We start from the raw sequence: 23,585 nt of genomic DNA, 5'->3' as shown, positions 1-23,585 counted from the left end.
GACTTTCTGCAGGCAATGGCTTCTCCACCTGCCTTGCCCCACCCTCCAGCCCCAGGAGCCTTTCCCAGACCATGACTTGGAGAATAGCAGAAGCAGCTGGGAAGAGAGTTCAGGCATAGTTTGTAAAAGTAATTTTCTAAGTTGTGTGTCCTTGTTTCTCAATTTGATCCTTTTACACAGTTTTGTACATTTTGTGGTATTTTACGCATTGTGCTTTGCTGCTTTTTATTGATAAAAAATTAGTAATACTTTATTGTAATTGCTGAGTGTAAACTGTTTAAATTATTATTTGCTGATGTTTAATTTTACTGTTTACTATTGAATATTGCTTCATTTGATATAAGCTGTTTATTTTAAAGTTATTGTGATTTTTTTTATATAGGATTGTTACTATTAATGTTTGATGTTTCATTCTTTTTACGGTTGTTGGAAGCCACCCAGAGTCCCACCCAGAGTGGCTGGGGCAAGCCAGCCAGATAGGTGAGGTATAAATAAAAAAAGTTGTTGTTGTTGTTGTTGCTGCTGCTGCTGTTGCTGTTGCTGCTGCTGCTGCTGTTGCTGTTGCTGCTGCTGCTGTTGTTAGCTTATTGCGTTAGTTTCACTGCTTATAATGCTAATACTTCTGTTCCAATTTCTAGTGTTCCCTTTACACTACAATATCTGTTGCATTATGGCGCTGTGGCTTTTTGATCAATATACTGCCATGTCACACTAAATTTTAAACAGCAGGAAAGAACAGTATGCCAGGATACTACCCCAAATTTCATTTGGAATTGCAGTGCAAAACTCCCATGATTTTCCAAGCTAAGATGCTTGTAAACAGAGTTTTTCCTGGAACATGGAAACAAGCACTAAATTTCCACTAGATTTCCAGAAGTGATTTTTACACAGTGTGAAAGACAATACTAAATGAATACATTATCAGGTAAGACTACATCAGGAAAACATAGTAGGTGTGAAAGGAAAGAGGAGATTGTGTCTCCAAAGTGTGTATTAATGCTACAATTTTAGAGTTTTCCCATTAAGAACAAAAGCAGAAGATGAACTGAAAACATATTAGCAAAGTATACTGTTACACTCCTAATAGATTTGAAATAGGTATTATAAGTATAATGCTGATAATAATTGTTGTTGTTGTTTAGTCGTGTCCAACTCTAAATAGGGTCTCTATATGCTAAAACACTGAAACAAATTGCTTTCAAAAGAAAAAGGGGGTCCTGCTGAGTATGTAAATATAAGGACTAGGGATATGTGTGCTTATAAACTATCAAAATCATAGGCTTTTGCATTGGGTAACAACAAGAATAAAGTGTAAAGCTTATAAAACTCACAAGCAAGCTTAAAAAACAGCCAATTATGTAGTTTTGCCCTGCAGACAGTTAGTAAAATATTCAGGCATCATAGAGCAAAGAAAGGCACATGTCGACTTACATTATGATCAATAAAAACTAGCAGCTCATTATCATATCATTAGCTATCCTGCTGTTTCCAAAGTGTTAATGCGTAGAAATATTAATTTATAAATGCATAATATACCTCAGTTCTTAGACTCTGGCTGTCTGTATCAAAAAAGAATTAAAGATGGGCAAAACCAATATAACTATTACTACTCCCCCCGTTCCTTTTTTTGCTATATACGCATAAACATATGTTTACCATCTGCAGAATTATGGGAAGCAGCTGAGGTTAAAAAACCAACAGCTGTAGAATAAAATAATGCCATCAATTTCACTTCATGGTGACAGCTCAGCTGTTAGATGGAGAAATAAAGTCCAGGTAAGAAAGCATTTCTCCACCTTAATTTAAATGGGGAGTGGGTGGGTGGGTGGGTGGACAAAAGAGATACAAAAATTATCTGCATTATATTAAAACCTGCTGCAGTATTCTTACCCATTGCAACCTCCCTTGCACCCCAAAACCAGTTGGGTAATGTAGGTGGGGGGGGGGGTCTTTACACATACAGCTGGATGAGAAAGACATTGGCATTTGCTTCAAACTGCAATGCTGGTGGCACATATGCTGTTGCCTGGGAGTTGGAGCCACAGATGCATGAGTGCCAGAATTCATTATTAGCCTGTGGGCCCAACAAGACAAACAGTGCACAAGTTTGCAGGAGCAGCAGTAGTAGGAGAAAATAGGAGGATGGTGAGAGAGGCTTCCTTATATTTTATTTTACATATTACCCCTCTGTTCTTTGGTCCACTGCATGGGAGGGTAAAGGCTCCAGCAGAGTTCAGCCAGGATCACACTTTAGAAAAGGGACCCAGGTGGCGCTGTGGGTTAAACCACAAAGTCTAGGGCTTGCTGATCAGAAGGTCGGCGGTTCGAATCCCTGCAACGGGGTGAGCTCCCGTTGCTCAGTTCCAGCTCCTGCCCACCTAGCAGTTCGAAAGCACATCAAAGTGCAAGTAGATAAATAGGGACCGCTCCAGCAGGAAGGTAAACGGCGTTTCCGTGCACTGTTCTGGTTCGCCAGAAGCAGCTTTGTCATGCTGGCCACATGACCTGGAAGCTGTACGCCGGCTCCCTTGACCAATAAAGCGAGATGAGTGCCGCAACCCCAGAGTAAGACACGACTGGACCTGATGGTCAGGGGGCCCTTTACTTTACTTGTCTTTCTGTCATAGAGAAGATTTTGGCCAAACCTAGGTTAGCAACAGAACCAACACCATCTCCCGTGGAGCAGGCAGAACTGAACAGTTCAGAAGAAGACAGTGCTGGTCTAGGTAAGAAGACCAGCTAGGATGACCAATGCTGTGGGATAGGGTAGTAAACCCCAAAGTTTTGGATGTAGGGAACTAGACAGCACAATTCTGGACTTCACTCCCCAAAGTTTTGGACTGAATGTCCGTTCCAGTAGTTCACTGTCCAAGAGCCAGCAGCAAGCATGTCTTTCCCCCATGCCAGGTTCAGTTGAATAGGCCACCAGATGCACTAGAATAAACCTGATATGGGATATAATTCAGTTCTCTTGTTGACTCGTCCATATGTGGAGACAGCCAAACGGCTAAGAGATAATCTCCTTCTAGAGTAGAAGGAATATTTTGGGAAAGGGCCATATCTTTACATATTTTGATTGTTTCAGGAGTTAAGAGACTAAAGATAAGGAAAAATTGAATGAGAAGGATAAGCAGATGTTTCGACTCCATGCTCTGATATAAAGATTCACATTTCTTATTCCCTTTAAGTTGATCCAAAACATGTTACAAAGGAAAAGTAGCACAGAATGAGTGTAAACTGAATTCATGTGTTCAGAAATTTTCACTCCATGTAGCTGATCCACATGCATGTTGAACTTTGAAATGGCAGTGTTGCTATGAAAACACCAATTATTGGATGTTGTAAAAGGCAAAGGATGAATGTATCACCATATTGCTGTTAACTCATTTGGTTCCATTTTTCAGGCTTACCTTAAAGAAGCCATGTTTCCTGTTACGTTGTCCAAGCCACAGATTGCTTCCTGGAGTCAAATTTGTTTCCGGAGGGTCTATAACACGTTCATAAATCCTGTGAAGCAAAGTGCTACTATTAGCCAAATTCTTTTTGATTAGAATTTTAACAAAATTTAAAAATTAAAACTCACTGATAAACTACACACTTATACAAGCTGCTATCCAAGGCTTAACATAACAAAATATATCACATTTCTTAATTTTCAACTGAAAAAGGGGAGAAATAGAATTTTCAGATATAGATAAAGTAAAGCATCACCACATGAGAATTACAGATACTGTACATGCAAGTATGCAGCGATAGCCCATAACCAATGCTTTCATTTACAAGGAAACTGGGCCACAACAACTATTACAATATATTTAATAATAATAACATTTTTTATTTATACCCTACCCATCTGGCTTTTGAATTATGGTGCTGGAGGAGACTCTTGAGAGTCCCATGGACTGCTAGAAGATCAAACCTATCCATTCTTAAGGAAATCAGCCCTGAGTGCTCCCTGGAAGGACAGATCGTGAAGCTGAGGCTCCAATACTTTGGCCACCTCATGAGAAGAGAAGAATCCTTGGAAAAGACCCTGATGTTGGGAAAGATTGAGGGCACTAGGAGAAGGGGACGACAGAGGACAAGATGGTTGGACAGTGTTCTCGAAGCTATGAACATGAGTTTGACCAAACTACGGGAGGCAGTGCAAGACAGGAGTGCCTGGCGTGCTATGGTCCATGGGGTCACGAAGAGTCGGACACGACTAAATGACTAAACAACAACAACAACAACCCATCTGGCTGGGTTGCCCCAGCCACTCTGGGCGGCTTCCAACACATCATCATCATCATCATCATCATCATAAAATTAAACATTAATAGTAACAATCCGATCCTATATAAAAAGTTACAATAACTTTAAAATGAACTTATATCAAATTAAGCAATATTCAATAATCCTTTAGAATCCAATAGTAAACAGTAAAAGTAAACATCAGCAAATAATAATTAAACAGTTCACACTTATCAATTACAGTAAAGAATTACTAATCTATAATCAATAAAATGCATATATATTTAATATATTCATAGCAATTGTAGAAAGCTACTCATCAAAGAGTGATTGTTAGAGAAAGGATAATGATTGTCAAACACAATACTTGACAAAGTATGTTCTTCTGAACATTTCAAAACACCAAGAGAAGAGAAGAGTGGTTATTATATTTGCAATTGGAGGAACTTTGATTATAGTCACCTGAATCTTTATTCTTGAACCATGGCTTCTGCTAGCATCATACAGTATGATTTGGCCTTCCAAAAGTATACAAGCATCCATAATCTGGCAATGCTTGTCTACCTGTCTTACATTCAACATTCAATTTTCTAATTTCATAAATTTACACACAACTCCAAAGTTCAGCAGCCTTTTGAGGTGGAACAATAACCACAGACGTGTTTTTTCAATGGTTTATAAATTTAGCATATAAACAGCAATCCACAGTGAACACAACTTTAATTCATAGTTTGGCAGCTTTGCAAGCTCCAGTTTGTAAATTATCATAGTCTCAGACATTAAAGAAAAAATGCCTTGGCTTTACAAACCAGGGGTTACCATACCCAGGGCCGGCGCGTCCATTAAGGCTAACTAGGCAGTTGCCTAGGGCACCAAAATGGAGAGGGCGCTGGGCAGCCTGCCCCCCCCCCGCCACTGCCCGGTGCTGCTCCTTTACTTTCACATGTGCCACAACCAGCCAGGGAATAGGAAGACATCCCTTCTAGCCAGCTGGCTGTGCGGTGGGTGGAGGGAAAGCCCCAGATGACGCGTTTGGGTGGCGGCGGCAGCCACAACGGCTCCTGAGGGAAGGAGGAGGCGACACTGGGAGCCGAGGCGAGAGAGAGATTTGCTGGGCAGGCTCAGCTTACGGTGGGGAAAGGAGGGAGCGAGAGAGGGAGGGAGCGAGGGGAGGGGGGAGGGAGTGCTTCGCCGTGCAGGTGCGCACAGGGCGCAGAGGGGCAACGGTTTGCGCCCATTTCTGCCGGGGGAACCATGCTGCTGTTGCCTCTACGGCCGTTGTGGCGACTGCTGCAAGGTCGGCGGGCGGCCTCAGGCAACTGCACGCCCCGGACGGATGGCTGAGCCCAGTGGTGCGCGAGGGTGGATCTTGGCAAACACGGCTTTTCTCTTTTGGTGGCTGTCACTGCAGCAGCAGTTGCTGCAGCTCCTTCTCTCTGCCAGCCAGCCAGCCAGTCCCCTGATTCTTTCGTCTACCCGCCCCTTCCTATGGAGAAGAATGAGGGGATCTCAGCTGGGCATCCTCAAGGGAGACCCTGCCTAGGGGCCTGAGGAGGCACAGCGTTTGGCCAACTTTCCCTCTGCCTGCCCCACAGCCAGCCAGGGAGAAGGAAGATGTCCCTTCTAGCCAGCTGGCTTTGAGGCTGGGGGAGGGAAAGCCGGTCAAACGCTGGATGCGGCTCTGGGGCTTTCCCTCCACCTGCCCACAGCCAGACGTACCTTTTCCCTGGCTCTCTGTGGCCTGTGGGGCGGGTGGAGGGAAAGCCCCAGAGAGCAGGCATAGGAGCCTGTGCCTGCCCTTGCGAGAGGCTGGCGTTGGCAGCAGCGGAGGGATGAGCGGGAACCCTCCTCCTCCCCGCCTCCACCTCGCCGCCCTGTGTGGCCCTCACGCAGCCCTCGCCCTCCTCCTCCTGGCCGCTGCCGGCGCACCTCACTACTCCCCACATGATAGGCATGCAGGACAGCGAACCGGCAGATGGACAGCACCTCCTCTCTCCCCCACACTTTCGCCTCAGGGCACTTCCAGCCCTCACAGGGAGAGGGGCGCCCCCTCCCTCAGTCGGGTGTGTAAGGGGTGGGGGCTCGTCTCCCAGGAAAGAGGAGTAGGAGGGTGGTCGAGTGCTCATCTCCCTCTTTCTTTCGTCTTCCTCAGTTTCCCTGCTGGAAAGGCTGACTCACTTTTCTATCTTCTTTTCACTCACACACACACACAACTCCCAGTCATTGAAGACTGTCTCCTCTACTCACACACACACACACCTCTCTGTTTCATTCGGCTCCTTCATTGCTCTCTTGCTGCAATCCAAACCTGAGTGTGGCTTTTCTCTTTTATTTCTCTCCCCCCCCCCTCTTTCCCCATGCTTCTCTCTCTTTCTTTCTGTGTCTTCTTTGGCCATGGACTATTGTTCTTTTCTTCCCCTCTCTGTGCAGTGCAATTCTCTCCACCACCACTCCCCCCCCCCAAATTCCTTTTAGGATTCTCATGAGCCCCACACCAACTCCCCATGGCCCCTTAGATGAAGCCAACTACAGTTCTCCCCTTGTCTTTCTACTTGAAGTTGTAGTGCCCTTTCATTTTGCTTTCATGTCTGTTGTTCCTGCCTGTCTCCCTCTGTCTTTTTCCTTGGTTTGCATGGAGGAAAGGGTAGTGTGCGCGCACTGTCTTTGCAGTGGCCCCTGTGTGTTGTGCTTTGGGCTTCATGGGCACACCAGAACAGGAGCAGCTGCTTGCCTCCACCAGTTTCCTCACAGCGTCACCCACAGGCACCCACAAAGAATGCCAGTACATTTTTCTTTTTTTCCTGCTCTAAAAACTAGGTGTGTGTTATGGTCCGTAAAATACGGTATATCAATTGAACATGCTGAAGCATCGAGCGCTTGACCTGAAGGAACTGTTAACAAAATTTGCAAAGGAAAAGGCATGTAAAATAAGATTTTGATTTGCGTGAAATTGAAACAAAGAGACTTAAATTTCAGCATCACTTTTAACATTTTTTCAAAGTGATTTCTGTGCTAAAACTGTGTTCTGTTTGAGAAAATAAATCAGAAATTGTTTTATGAATTGTTTTCACAATTAAAAAAAAATAAATTAACAATTTCAAATTCTGTGCCTTTCATTCTTCCTATAATACATTTGTGTTTGATATATGATTGGCTGGGGGAGGGGCGCGACAGAAGGTGATCTCGCCTAGGGCGCAAAAAACCCTAACACCGGCCCTGACCATACCATCTGAAAGATTATAAATCATGGGGGTGGGAAAGCATGTGTATATGAATTAAACAGTGTTTGGTTTAGTTTATGGTTACCATTTTGTTGTTAATGGTGTTAACATTGTTTTATAGATGATGATGATGATGTTGTAGTACTTCATGAATTGTATCATATGGCTTTTGTTGTAATTATGCTGTCTAGCTTATTTTTAGTTGTTTTGTTAATAGTCATATCTCTTCTTGCAAACGCTTCAAGTTGCATTTTTTCGGGTTAAGAACGCAGCAAACCCTGTAGTGCCGCTCTAGCTGCGGACTTTTCGGGGTACAAACAGCACCCCGGAACGGAATATGTCCGCAACCAGAGATTCCACTGTAGTGTTTTATAAATTGTAATTGTTTTGCTGATGTGTTGTTAATTATTCTATATGTTTTATGTTGTATTTGTGAAGTTCTATTATGCTTTGCTATTCATTTGGATGGAAAGTGGCATAAAAATATAACAATCAAATCAAATCAATCACCAAGGTCATTTGAGACTCCAGTGACAGGACTGGATCCAGGAGCATCCCCAAGCTATGGACCTCTTCTTTCCAGGGAAGTGCAATACCATCCAGAACAGGCTATTTTCCCTCCATTCTCCTATATTCCACTACAAATCACATGACAGTTCCCTGTGACTTCGGCGCATAAGACGACTGGGCGTATAAGACGACCCCCAACTTTTCCAGTTAAAATATAGAGTTTGGGATATACTCGCCGTATAAGAAATACGACCCGGCATATAAGACGACCCCCAACTTTTGAGAAGATTTTCCTGGGTTAAAAAGTAGTCTTATACGCAGGAATATACAGTAGTTGTTAAATAGCATGGGGACAACTCTGCAGGATACTACAAAACAATTGCCATAGTGCCAAACAACAGTATCCAATAATTACATTCTGGAAACACTCCTGGACTTAGGAGCAGAACCACTGAAGTAGTAGTAGTAGTAGTAGTAGTAGTAATGTACCACCATTCATTCGAATATCACAGATACCATGGTCAACAGTATTGAAAGGTACAATGAGATTAAGCAGAATGAACAGAATCACCCCCCCTTTCTCCCAACAAATGTCATCAACCAGGGTAAACAAGGAAATTTTATGCTGTGATGGGGTCTGAAACCAACCTGGATCCTCCAAGTGTGCCTGAAGTTTTACCATCACCACCCTCTCAAGCACCTTGCCCAAAAAGAAACAATTGCCTCTCAGCAATAGTTGTTAATGCTTCTCGATCCATGTAGGTCTTCTTAAGGAGGGGGTGCCACACCATCTTCTTAAAAATGGATGGTACTTCCCCCTCCTCCAGTGAAGCTAATCACATCCTGGACCTACCCAATCAACCCCCATGAGTAGCTCTAAGTAGTCAAGATGGGCAAGTGTCAAGAGGGTAGGTGGTTGGCGACACTTCTCCAAGCAGCTGCTCCACGTCCTCAGGCCACAATCCAGTACAGATGGATCAGACAGGGCTCAGGACACCTCCCTTGAACTTGATCCAACTGTAGCAGATCCCAACTTTTTCCAAATCTGAGCAATATTGTCCTTAAAGTGCTTCACAGAATTGTTACAGGAGGTCAGCAAGAGTATTGAAGCAATGCTCTCAGATAACAAAAACCCATTTATCATTCAGTAAAGCTCTGCCAGACATCAGCATTTTTCACTGATAATGTGTACATGTGTAAGAAACTGATGAAAGGCACTGCAATCATATTTTTTAAATTAACATGAGATACAGCCTCCAAAGCAAACTATGAGCCAACGCAATCCATTTCAGTTTTATGAATTTACACTCAATCTAGCTTTCCAACCTGTTCAAGCCTGGCCTTACTAAATGTAATCACTGGGTTTGTGTTGTAGCTTGCTATTTGTCTGGAAACACATACATTTCAAGAAACATAAATTACCTATAATTTTTATGGAACCTTAAAAAGAAAATCATCACATAGCTGTGATAAGCCAAGTATACAGCAGTATAGTCTTCCAAATTGATATTGACCAGGGCAAATAAAAGCAGACATAGTAATGTATGGTAAAATATTTTTTAAATCATTTAAACTTTTGGCTTAGGAGCATTCAATGAACTCAAGAGAGTAATTCATATAATTATGGGAAGTAACTGCTTACCTGCATTGTAATTACAATCAATTCTAATTCTTCAGAATACTGAGGCAAAAAAGCATATTCAAAGTTGGAGTCATTAATACTGCAGTAATTTTCTTTTCTTTTGCTAGCTAATACCCTTTCATAGGTCCCCTTGATCTAATTGAGCAATAAAACAATTTCCATTCTCCAAGCATATATTTTGGAGATCACTGACACTGTGGAAGTATTATCTATTATCTCTATCAACATTTTAAAGAATAAACACCTCCACTCTTCAGCATCAAATTCAAAATCAAACCTCTACTCAAATACTGTTTTAGGAAACTAGGGCTCTCATCTTCTATGCATTTACCTAGGGGTAAGTTCCTATGGGGGGAAGAAATGGAGGCAGTGAGAGATTTTACTTTCTTGGGTTCCATGATCACTGCAGATGGTGACAGCAGTCACGAAATTAAAAGACGCCTGCTTCTTGGGAGAAAAGCAATGACAAACCTAGACAGCATCTTAAAAAGCAGAGACATCACCTTGCCAACAAAGATCCGTATAGTTAAAGCTATGGCTTACCCAGTAGTGATGTACGGAAGTGAGAGCTGAACCATAAAGAAGGCTGATTGCCGAAGAATTGATGCTTTTGAATTATGATGCTGGAGGAGACTCTTGAGAGTCCCATGGACTGCAAGAAGATCAAACCTATCCATTCTGAAGGAAATCAGCCCTGAGTGCTAATTGGAAAGACAGATCGTGAAGCTGAGGCTCCAATACCTTGGTCACCTCATGAGAAGAGAAGACTCCCTGGAAAAGACCCTGGTGTTGGGAAAGATTGAGGGCACTAGGCGAAGGGGACGACAGAGGACAAGATGGTTGGACAGTGTTCTCGAAGCTACGAACATGAGTCTGACCAAACTGCGGGAGGCAGTGAAAGACAGGAGTGCCTGGCGGGCTCTGGTCCATGGGGTCACAAAGAGTCGGGCACGACTAAATGACTAAACAACAACAAGAAGTTCCTTTGAATTCAACAATTCATATATAGGATTACACTGTGAGTAAAACCTTTGACATACTCATTAAGAAAGCAAATAACTGAATAACACACTCACATTAGAGATTTTTCTTTACCTATATGGTATTAGTAGAAAGTATGTAGCCTTTTAAAAACATTGGTCATTATTCAATGAGGAATTCCATCTTTTGTTAACCTAACCACTAAAAGCCCCAAAGCTTAAAACAAAGGAATGTATCGCTATCCACAACACAATACTCCTTACAAGGGAGTATTGGATTTTTATTTATTTGACCGAGTAGGGCTCTGAAGGGACTGCACAATATCTGTCTTCAATGACACAAAAGAATGAATTTTTCAATGTAAAAGCACACAAATCGACATGTATTATACTGCAGCTCAATAGTACAATATAAGGAAGACAAATGAGATACGGGCCCAAATGGTTTGTTTCAGGCTTTGGGGAGAATTTAACAAAGAATTGCCCTTTATGGAAGAAGGTTGTAACAACCCCACCTTCCTGGTGTATTTTGAGAATACTGCATTCATAAGATAGGGGATAAATGGCAAAGGACTCTCTTCATTTTTCTTCAATTGTCATCCTGGTCTAATTACACTTGTGAAGCCTCTATTTACCTTCTCCTTCAGTCATCCATTCAGATTAAATACCAAGGGCTTGCTGTGCATTTTCTCCATATATGGTAAGTGGTTTTTAGGATGCCTGTATTTCTACCCCCACACCACACATTACTAGAGTGCATGTTCTGACATTAAAAAGTTCTGCCATTAATCCATTTTGACTAGTCAATTTCTAGTCAGATATATTGTTGATTGTAACAGGGTTCCTGATTCAGTATTGCTAATAATAAAATAGCCTACTGAAAACAACAGGATGTCTTCACACTCCATAAATGGGATATATACAAGTTATACAATAAAAAGTATGTACTCATGTGCATCAAAAAGTAATATACGACTGAATAACCATCCATTTGTTGGTTGGTTGGTTGGTTGGTTGGTTGGTTGACAAAAGGTATATGCCACTTTGTTGTAATCGAATCTCTATGTGATTTACAAGAAATATTAAAATTATCAATAAACCAGTTTAAAACAAAATAATAAAAATTAACAGTAAAAGAGATTAAAACACATCAACAGTATTTTTGATCTGGATTGGAGAGGGGGATTTAAATGGTGCTTAGAGGGTCCTCCCCACTAATGCAATTTTCACTTATGCATGTGGGGTGCCGGAACGTAACCCCCATGTAAGTGGGGAGTCGCCTGTAATTGTAGCAGCACTTTTCCCATTTGTTACAGTCAAAGCTCTTCTTGCAGACAATCACCTAGTTCAATCCCATAAAAGGTCATACCTCAGCAGGAGAGCTCAGCTTTTGTGTTGAAGAGAACCCAAATTCAAACTCTATGACAGGCATCCCCAAACTTCGGCCCTCCAGATGTTTTGGACTACAATTCCCATCATCCCTGACCATTGGTCCTGTTAGCTAGGGATCATGGGAGTTGTAGGTCAAAACATCTGGAGGGCCGCAGTGTGGGGATGCCTGCTCTATGATATCTTTTCTGTGTGTGTGTGTGTCCTTTTTTAATGGGTCAACAAAGTTGGGGGAAATCTCTGCCGGGACCTGTCAGGGCTGGGAAAGACCTTGGCAGTGGTCTGTCTACTTCAATATAAAGCAGCTTCATAAGTAATATTTGTCCACACAAATTGATATACAGAAGTAGTCAGAACTGACCATGTATACAAATTATCTGTGGATTTAAAAAACTGCCATATCATAATATAATTGAACTTCAAGTTTTATATGTACACACATAGAGACATTCAGTGTGTAAAAAAGAAAGAAAATAAGTTCCAGAAGTTAACATTTCCAAAATCTCTCACTTACTTACTTAACAGCTTGACTTTTTATGCAAATATTACTTTGTGAGAGATGAAAACTCTGGGCTAGAAATAACAGAGTGCCTCACTCAAGTTGTTTGAGTTAGCAGTTAATGGCTGCAATCCTAATTTGCATAGAAACTCTTCCAAACTGTGAAGGTATATGGCAGTATTTCTTCTGCCACATATATATAATTAATGTAAGGTGGGGGTTCACAACGAGGTATGTTTTTTTCTGTATGGTATATTGTATTATTATTCCATATTATACATGAGCTGATTGTGGAACCTGGGCTACACAGCAAGAACACAGACCTAAAGTAATAATAATAATAATAATAATAATAATAATAATAATAATAATAATAATAATTTATTATTTATACCCTGCCCATTTGGCTGGGTTTCCCCAGCCACTCTGGGCGGCTTCCAACAGAAAATTAAAACACAATAATCTATTGAACATTAAAAGCCTCCCTGAACAGGGCTGCCTTCAGATGTCTTCCAAAAGTCTGGTAGTTGTTTTCCTCTTTGACATCTGTTGGGAGGGCGGTCCTGGGCCCAATGTTGCTAAACATCTTTATAAACAACTTGAATGAAGGATGTGAGGGGATGCCCATCAAATTTGCAGATGACACCAAACTATGAGGGTGTTAGGGTGCCAGCAAGTAGGCACACTGAAGAGCAGCAGACAGGGTCGGATAAGCCAAGGTCAACAGTCTGGTCAGAGCCAGTTGAAGTCAGACAGTTACATGGGAGTCAAGAGTAGCCAAGGTCAGTTCAAGCCAGAAGTCCAAAAGCCGGGGTCAGGAAAGCCAGATCAAGATTACAGGAACCAAGAACAAGATGAGCGAGGCAACTAGGCACTTCAGTACGACGTTGCAGACGCTGAGGAGTCGCCAGTCGGCCTCTCTCTTAAGTAGCAGGTTCCCTCCCCCGCTTTTTATGAGCTGCAGCTGTTTCTAATTGCAGCCGGCGTTTTTCAGCTCTGCGTTCCTTTGCAGAGAAGGGAGGAGGGGAAGGGGCCATCTGATACCCTGCCTGACTGGGGCCTGGTTCTGGATCGGCTTGTTGCTGTAGTTCTGATCTTCCCTCCTCCCTGTCAGATTGCTCTTCTTCTGAGTGCTGCCACCAGTCTTCCCCAGGTGTGAATTCCTCAGATTCCTCTGTGGGGGCTTGTCAGGGGGGCTAGCCACCACTCCTCCTCGTCTGTCTCAACCCTGACAGAGGGGTAGGTACAGTAATGCCGCAGAAGACGGAATCAGGATTCAAAATGACCATGACAGACTTGAACACTGAGCCAAAACTAACAAAATGAATTTCAATAGGGATATTTAGGCAGGAATAGGCAGGAATAAACAGCTGCACAAATATAAGAGGTTATATGATCATCTGTCATTTGTGCTTTCATTCAGATTCCTGCATTGCACGGGCTAAGACTAGATTACTCTCAGGGTCCCTTCTAACTCTACAATTCCATGATTCCACGTCTGAATGAAATCCTGAAGAATGCCTTCCAAAACAGAGGCTAAAAATATAGCAATGTTGCTTGAATCTGAAAAAATGGCTCCAAGAAATATTAACTCCTTTGGGTTGTAATTCTCCCCTATTCAGTTCTAAGGATGTGGTTTTAATTGTGTTACTGACCATTTTAGCTGACTTTATGGGAAGAATAGCAGAAGATGACAGATAGTGGCTGAGATTTACTTTAAGAAAGGAAATGCATCCAATAAAGCAAAAGAGAGTCACAAAGACATGAAAATAGCAGGGGGAAAGGCGTAAGATAAGAAAAACAAAAAAGCCATAATCCAAATGGCCAACAATTTATAGTTCCCTTTTGTTTGCTTGCTGTTAGTTTCTGTACTGGTAATTTAAACTATTGTTTCGGGGGGGGGGGAGCAGCAAAAATAAAATAAAAACAGTTGCCCTGAATATATAGTGAACATGACAAACTATCAAGAAACAGGAGCTAAAAAGTTTATTTTCACAGAAAGAGCAGTGCTTGACAGGCCTGTGTAGAACTTGTCAAAGGTCCAGGGCGGAAGTCTTGTTAGAATAAAGTTATAAGCAAAAAAGCAGTCAATCCCTGCCCACCTCCCATCCCCAGCCAGCCAGCTTAGCCCGAGGCCCAGGGCAAATATACCCGGCTGCCTCATCTTGGCACAGGCTCTCTCTCATTGGCACAAATGGGTGTTTTGTTATATGTTACAGATAGAAAAGAAGTCTATCTATAAAGTTCTGCCCAACCAGGGGTGGGCATTTTACATTATACCAAAGCATCGGAAAAGAGGGTATTAGGTACAGATTTCAGTGGGTTTATTTTCGTATTACTTTAAAACCACATTTAAAAAATTCCTTCAGTAGCACCTTAAAGACCAACTAAGTTTTTATTTGGGTGTGAGCTTTCGTGTGCATGCACACTTCTTCAGATACACTGAAACAGAAGAGCCAGACCCCTATGTATATTCAGAGGGTGGTGGGGGTGGGTGGGAATGGGTGATGGGCTGATAGGAGTGGTAAACCTGTTGATGGTTGTTAACGACTGCTGATGACTGCAATAGGTCCTGTGGGGGGGAAGCAAGGGCTGAGGCACTAAAGAAAGCTTGATCATGCATAATGAGATAAGAATCCAGTGTCTTTGTTCATCCCAGGTGGCTCCATGGTTTTAAGCTTTGTAATGAGTTCCAAGTCAGCAACTTCTCTTTTCCAGTCTGTTTCTGAAATTTTTCTGTAATAAAACAGCTGCTTTGAGATCTTGTATAGAATGTCCTGGGTGAGATTGAAGTGTTCTCCTACTGGTTTCTCTGTCTCGTGGTTCCTGATGTCAGATTTATGTCCATTTATCCTTTGGCGTAGGGTTTGGCCTGTTTGTCCAATATAGAGAGCTGAAGGGCACTGTTGGCATTTGATGGCATACACAATGTTAGAAGATGAGCAATTAAATAGTCCTGAGATGGTATGTTGGATGTTGTTGGGGCCAGTAATGGTGTTGTCCGGGTGTATGTGGCAGCAAAGTTGGCATCTGGGTTTATTGCAGGCTCTGGTACCAGTGTCCATGTTAAGTCTGGTGGTTGTATTATTGTGGGTGAGGAGTTGTTTAAGATTGGGTGGCTGTCTGTAGGCAATGAAAGGTCTTCATCCCAGAGCTTGAGAAAGGGAGCTGACATTGTCCAGGACAAAGCCACAGTTAGGCTTAACTATTGTTTAAAGGTGAAGGTGAGGCATGTTTGTGCAGGTGCTCTGCTCTTCCCCTACTCCAGCTGTGCTCCTGTGGCAGCTAAGGCATAGTTTTGCTTAGTGTTACATCGAAACCTAGGTTCAAGGTTTGCTCCTCTCCAAACAAACCATGAGCTGTAATTTAGGTTTATTCTTGTCTTACTACTTAAGGTTTCTTTGCAGGCTAAATATATTATTATTATTATTATTATTATTATTATTATTATTATTTAAAGCCCATGTGTTAAGACTAATGCCTAGTCTAAATGTGGTAAAAATGGAGTAAATGTAACTTATAATTGGTGTCACCCATACAAAAGCAGAGGCGGGTGACATTCTGCCCTTGCAGTTACTCTGCAATAGTGCACTGCCCTGTTGCTACATAGTTTCCAGTAGCAGACAAAACTTGGGAACAAAAATGATATATAATATGAAGTTGAAAGACCTATTTCTTTTCCATAACCAGAATCTGAAAAACAAGATTCATTCCACACATCTTATTTTGCACCACTAGTTCTGCATCTTTGCTATGATGCTTCCATAAATTATTTCTAACCATCATGCATGACTGTTCCAGCCCTTATATAGATGAAATTTATTTATCAATAACAGAAACATACAACTAAAGAAAGCACATACAGGAAACAAAGCAGGATTAATGTCCATAATATATATGGCAAGCAAAGCAGTTTGGACCATATTCCATCTACATATTCCAAGCACATGCGCCAAATACGCAAGAACTGTATCTGATTTGGCCAAGCCTCTAGAAATCTGTACAGGTGTGTACATTCACCACACCTCTACAGTCTGTATCAAGTTCTAATAATAAGTCATGTTTGCCTTTCCCCTGTAGCAGGGAGCCATAATTTAACATTTATTTTTATTTATTCATCACATTACACAACATTTTCTAGGTTGCTTAAAATTAAAAAAACAAAACAAAAAACACTGTGGTATTAAGTTGGTACATGAATACAGCCTTGAAGGTTTAGGCAAGGTTTTGCTAAGGTCTGCTACCCAAAGCCCTACTTAATTGGAGAGGTTAAGGCTCAGTGCATAAGAACTGTCCAATTCAAGCTAAACTCCCTAAAAGGTTTTTTTTTTTAAGGAAACTTTTGCTTGTAGTATTTGATCTGGTCCTAAATTATGGGCAAGCAAACCAATATAAAGCAGAAGGAAGCAAAGCAGAAGGGAAAGTAGCAGTAAACCTTGTGGATAGGCTATTGTTTCCAGGTACATTTAGTATACCTTTAGGAAGGAGGTGATCAGGGTAAACCTGAACTTGCAGATTATAAACACCCATGTTCTCATTCTAGATTCATTTATTGCAATGCTCTATGCATTTAAAACAAAATTACAAATACTTCAGAGCCCCTGTACTAAGACTTCTATTAGCTTGCTGCTTCTTTCAACCACTTATTTTATCTTGATTCCATATAAAATGTGTTAGTACCCAGCATGATTGCTTTTTTTTTTATTAAAAAAAAAGGTGTTTACAGACTGTGTTGGCTTTTTTAAAAGGAAAGAACCTCACTTCAATTTTATTTTAGCTGAATTATTCATTCGGCTTTCTATCTCTCGAAAAAGGAGGCATCTAGTTGGTAAAAAGGAAGATCTTTTTTTCACATGTCCAACTCTTGTCATACTGCAGGGGTTCCCAATCATCTAACAAGAAGAAAGCTATTTAGATAAACATTTCAGATATTGAAGGAAGTGTTTTCTTATTGAATTTGGAGTGCACAAAAGGGCCTGACAACTATTTAATCAAGAAGTTATTGTTTGGCTCAGAGGGAGAAAGAAAGGGATGAAAAATAGTACCAGGCCTAAATTTTAAAATGTTGAAGCAAGTGCTTGTTCACATTTAAAGCTTTTTTAAAAGAAGAAGAAGAAGAAGAAGAAGAAGAAGAAGAAGAAGAAGAAGAAGAAGAAGAAGAAGAAGAAGAAGAAGAAGAAGAAGAAGAAGAAGAAGAAACCACAAATCTCAGCTATAACGATATTTGCAATAGCAGCATATATTTTTTTATAAAATGGTAACCAAAGTTGGCTCTCTCTCTCTCTCTCTCTCTCTCTCTCTCTCTCTCTCTCTCTCTCTCTCTCACACACACACACACACACACACACACACACACACACAGAGAGAGAGAGAGAGAGAGAGAGAGAAAGAGAAAGAGAAAGAGAGAGAGAGAGAGATTAGCATAACCTTTTTTAAAAAAAAAAAAGAACAACCAAAATGTAAAGATTCTCAGTTCAACAACTGATCAGAGTTGAATAAGTGCTAAATAGTCCAGAATTGCTTTCTTTTTTAATAAAAAAAACGTTTTAATGTATAAATCACAGATAATGAAAAAACAAAAACAAAGCACCTTCTTCATCATGCCCTACATGTAGATATTCCAGAGTCATCTGGGCTTCTATTTTTGAATATAATCTGAGCTTCACTGCCTTCTTAGTCTATTGCAGCATGATGATAATTACATTCTTATACTCGATACTTTGTTTTTAAAGAAATCTTTGTGCTATAATGTACTTAAATTCAGGCTGAAGTTCTATTAAAACAAAGCAAATAGTATATGTGTTCCATCCATATAATGGCTATACTCCAATGACTCACTTAGTATGCTTGTCAAGTATGTATTTTTTGCCAAGACTCAGTGAGATAAAAGGCAAATGATGTGGTCCAGGGGAGACATAGGTTAGGTCCAAAAAGCATAGCCAGAGCCAGGCAATGGTAGCGTTTGGGGGCATACAGATAAAAATAAAAGGGACAAGAGACATGTGATATGGTGTCCTGAGCCCACCCAGCCAAGGAAAGCAGATAGTTAATTCTTTATTGACAACAGCGCACACTTACAGCAGCTCCTAAGGATACACATGCGGATACACACTTCTCGTGCCTAGGCAGTTATTCCCAGGTCTATGCCCTACGAAGCAGTTGCAGTAACACGGGTACCACACACCCCACCAGCTTATATACCCTCCTCTAACAGGGTGTGCACATGTAACCTGAGGCTTCTCCTACATGGAAGTTGTCGCTGCTCTCCCCTCTTTAAGCCCTTCTTGGCTAGGAGACAGCAGGGCAAGGAATGGTGGGAATTTAGCTGATTCCCCCTTCACCTGGGCAGCCTCTTCCTCTGCATCCTGTGTCCACCCCTCAGGCCCTGACTCCTTGTCCTCCTTCTCCCTCCATGGCTCCTGCCTTGTGAGGGACACCAGATCCCAAAAATCACTGGTCTATTCTCCTGGATCAGCTCTGCCTTACTTCCACCACACACTCGTGAAAGCCCTGCCAGGTCCCTGACGTCTGGTCCAAAATAGACAGGTAGTCAATTCTAGAGGTGATAGAAGTGAAGCAGACAGGGTTGAGTTTTACAGACATCAGAGTCAGGCTAGGAAAGACATAAGACCAGAGTGCCCCTATTGGTTTTCCCAATTTCTCTGGGCTGATCAAGTCTCATGCTTACTAGACTTGAACTGCAGAGCAGCAAAGTTCAGGTCATCAGTTTGAAGATAAACTGTCCTAATGGCATAAAGGGTGACAAGCTTCCCTTTTCCCCACCACCCTCAGTTGGGGTGGGTGGGAGGAAGACCTGCATTTCCAGATATTTTGAACCATACATCACCCCCCTCTCTCTAAACTCAATGAGACAAAGTTCAGCAAAGTTCCAACCCTGGTTTATCTGAAGACACAAAAACAGCATATTGCACATAGCAAATTGAGGAGCACTTCCCAAAGACACTAAAAGCTCTTCCCCACAGTAATCAGTATACTCCCTGAAGCTTGAGATTTGATTAACCATGAAATTTGTTTCATCGTAAAATTCACAAATTAGTGAAGAGCTCATGATACTACTTTTAATATGGATTTCCGTGAAACTGATATTTCTATCCTATTTGAAACTGTTTTTATCCACCTAATTCTATGCAATATTTCAGCATCCTTCTCCATTTGTTATGGCAACTTAACAGAAACTTAACCTGTGCTTGTTTCTAGCAGTGTGATGAGGATAGAAATACTACTTTCTTTCTTTTTTACTGATTTTTAATTTCAAGTAACAAAATACACCCATACAAGGAATACATACAGTAGTTTAGTGCTGGACAGAAAAGAAAGAGAAATAGTGGCTGATGGTTGCAGTTTTAGATATTTAAAGAATAGCAATCAAAGGAATGTGTTTCTCCATAACATTCCATGAGTCAATGAAGGGTGAAAACCATGTTTGAGTGTCTTAACAAAGGCAATACAGTGGTACCTTGGTAGTTGAATGGCTTGGCTCCCAAACAAATCGGCTCCCGAATGCCACAAACCCGGAAGTGAGTGTTCTGGTTTGTGAATGTTTTTGGAAAGCTGAACATCCAACGCAGCTTCCGCTTGAGTACAGGAAGCTCCTGCAGCCAATAAGAAGCCGTGTCTTGGTTTTTGAACCGTTTCGGGAGTCAAATGGACTCCCAGAACAGATTAAATTTGAGGACCAAGGTACTACTGTAAAAGAATATCATGTTCTATAAAAGGTGTTAGTCTTTCCTCTCTCAGATCGATATTCCTTTTGTGAAATGGTTAATTTTCCCATAAGCACCATGTCCCATACTTGCGAAATCCAGGCTTCAAAAAAAAATTGCATTTAAAGTTTTTTGCAGTCCCAAATCTAGCTGCAGTTAATAAATAGAGGGTGTTCGTTGGTTGTGTTCTTAATGTGAGGAGTTAAATAAGATAGTAGGGCTGATCTTGGGTATAGTCAGAGCAATTGTCCCTATCATTTGATTGTTTGAACATCGTTTTCCCAAAAGGGAATAATTTATTGGCAAAACCACCACTAGAGAGTCAGGTAAATTGCATTCCCATCAGCAACATTTTGATGTAATTCGTTTATTATTATTATTATTATTATTATTATTATTATTATTATTATTATTATTATTTGTATACCTGCATGTCTCAGGGCAGTTACAACATAAAATCCCAATACAAAAACACAAAATACAAATATAGTTGGGATACGTTTCTCCTTCCCAGTGGTCATTCAAAATGCTGGAGTCCTTATATTTGGCCTCATTAAAAAAGTGTATAATCTGGTGTATCTCTAACCAATCATGTGGTATATCTCCCAATACAATATTCATTTCTGAAGCTGCAAGGGGCTTTTAATTAGTGTAGAAGTGTCTTGAGTATATATAATCCCATTGTTTCCCACCTAACAAATGAGCCTGATTTGGCTGCTGTGCGAAAGGAAGAGTGTTGAGTCATTGGGACTAGAGTGTTGAGTCATTGAGTCAAGGGGAATCAAAAGGTCAAAGTTTCAGTCTCCATTCCTTCCATATGGTCAAATCTGATTTTAGAAAGGGGTTAATAATGTCTGCTAGTGTCTTGTTGTACATTTTCTAATAAGGGGGTGGACACATAAAGTACTGACCGCTATCATCCTCCACTTTTAACCATGGGACCTGGTCTAAGCCTTTAAAACCAAAAGGATATTGTGTACGTTAGCTGAGTCTTTATACCATTTTAGATTAGGTATCACTATACCTCCTTTTTTCTTGACCCTATAAAGAGGTTTATGAGGTAGCCAAGGTCTCTTGCAGAGATTCTGGGAGATGTTTATCATTGAATTTTCTATTATGATGTTTTCCAGTGTCCTGAACTTTTGAAATGTCATTTTTAATGAAGATGGAGCTAAAACAAATGATAATGGGGACTGGACTCACCTTTATTTATTTATTTATTTATTTTAGTTTTGGGCAGATTGCTCTGTGTATCCTTGCAATGGGGTCTCCTTGACATCTGGAAGTATTTCCTTTATCTAGGACACAAAAGCCTCACATAGACTGCTGTTTCCAAAGCCCTCTGAAGCGCCTTGAAGGCATAGATTCTGACAATGCCCCTGATCCTGTACATCCTTGAGCTGCAGTTAAATGTCAGATTGAGCTCTGTCTGTCTGTCTGTCTGTCTGTCTGTTTATCTATCATCTATAGTTCTGTTGCAGTTATGTATTTTTTATGTTGTAAGCTGCCTTGAGCATGGTTTGAACTTTTGAAAGGCAGCATACAAATAAAATTAACATGTAGCTGTGGGAAAGTCCATCCCCATAGTGCCATTCTTGCTTGAAGACCTGCCTGCCACCTAGGAAGAGGTGCTTCATGAAGGTTACAGACTGCCTTGCCCCAGGGCCACTGGATAATTAAGATAATTTTAGAAGTATCAAACAAGACCCTCAGAATTATCTTCTACTTTTGAAGATGTAAGCTTAAGAACTGTATCCAACTAAAATCCATGCAAGATGAGTGTCCTATTCATATATGAGACATATTCGCAAATTGTGAGTACAGATTTAAATTGAGGCCCTCATTAGACAGAAGGATTCAGACACTGCCTGAAGCAGACATATCACTTTAAAACTGTTATTGATCATGATGAAACTAAACCACCCATTTTCCCCTCTGGTATTGGACTATATGACCTCCTGTGTCAATGAATCCTAACCCCAGGCTATATATAATTTCAAGCATCTCTCCCTCCTGCCCTCCCTCAATCAGTTCTAAATTTTAGACCACAATCCTTAAGAACTTACCAGGGTGTCCTATTGAACTATATGGGTTTTACTTTTTGAGTGGACGTGTAAAAGGACTGCACTGGTAAGACAGTGAAATGCATCCTGAAGTCTATTTGCATTTTTCTCAAATCATATTTTGTGTTTATTGCTTCTCTGTTTCTGGGATATCATAGAAACACAAAGGGGAATGTGTAATAGGGATTTCCTTGAAGGGAAGAATCATTTTACTGCTTTGCTACCGGATTGCTAAAACCTCAACCATTAAAAAACATCCTGTGTTTTGAGAATTCATTACCACTTTAGTCTAACATCTAAATTTATGCTGTTATTTGGCGTAAAAGCCAAATACATAATATTTGAGGGTGGGATAATGCATCTACTTCCACACTTCAGTATGTGACTGAATTGCTCGTGTGAGCCTTGCTAGGTTTGATTCAAAACTATTCTCTCTGTCATTATGCATCCTTTCTCCCTCTGCCACATTAGCCGCATACAAATAAGATGAATACAAAACATCACAAGTAAAGCATAATGCAATATTATCTCTGTTCCGTCGAAGGCATAAACCTGTCCATCAGTATCTTTTCTGCTCCACGTTGAAAAGCTTTGCAACATCCTGCATCTTAAACTACAGCCATCAGGTCTCTATCAAGAGGAAACTACAGGCACTGTCTGTCAGCACTGAACAAAGAAAGCCGCCTTACACCAAATCTGACCAATGGTCCATCTAGTACAGTATTGTATACATTGACAGGAAGTGGCTCTCCAGGCTCTCAGACAGCTGTCTTTCCCAGCTGTACCTGGAAAGACTGAGGATAGAACCTGTGATCTTGTGGCATGCAAAGCATGTGCTCTACAACCAGTAAGCAAAGCACATGTCCCCCTCTAATAGATTGGATTAAATGTCAGAGCGGATCCATAGGAGCCTCAGTCGGAATCACAGAACTGTAGAGTTGGAAAGGACCACAAGGATCATCTAGTCCAACCCCCTGCAATGCAGGAATCTTTTGCCCAATGTGGGGCTTGAACACATGGCCCTGATATTAATTAAGAGTCTCATGCTCTACTGACTGAGGTAACAAGGAGGAGATTGTAGTCCAGAGTCTCAGTCTGTACGAGTAGGGCAGAATGCAGGAAACTAGAAAGAAGGCTCCCATATGATGAACGTAAGGCCCTAGCACCATTCTACACAATTACATTACTGAGGTGTGCATATTATATTTCTGGAATTCAAGAAAAGGCTTTTCCCCATGTTTAAAATCCCCTACATGTAGTGAACAGCTTCAGTACAGAGTCCCCACCCCCACCCCCTATTCCGCCACCCTGCAATACTCATTTC

At 41.2% G+C, this 23,585-nt stretch overlaps 1 protein-coding gene across 3 annotated transcripts in view; it reads right to left on the bottom strand.

The window, feature by feature from the left end:
- NELL1 (neural EGFL like 1) overlaps window positions 1-23,585 on the bottom strand; it is a 368,190-nt gene that overhangs the window by 256,656 nt on the left and 87,949 nt on the right. For all 3 annotated transcript variants that reach the window (XM_035117428.2, XM_035117446.2, XM_060275202.1), the window contains exon 5: window positions 3,411-3,507. In XM_035117428.2, the coding sequence (XP_034973319.2) occupies window positions 3,411-3,507 (97 nt within the window). The remainder of the gene's footprint in view (window positions 1-3,410; window positions 3,508-23,585) is intronic.

This window comes from Zootoca vivipara, chromosome 1 (assembly GCF_963506605.1).
Source record: "Zootoca vivipara chromosome 1, rZooViv1.1, whole genome shotgun sequence".
Classification (NCBI taxonomy): domain Eukaryota; kingdom Metazoa; phylum Chordata; class Lepidosauria; order Squamata; family Lacertidae; genus Zootoca; species Zootoca vivipara.
Note: the sequence above shows the minus strand (reverse complement) of the source record. Positions and strands in the feature narration are given on the sequence as shown.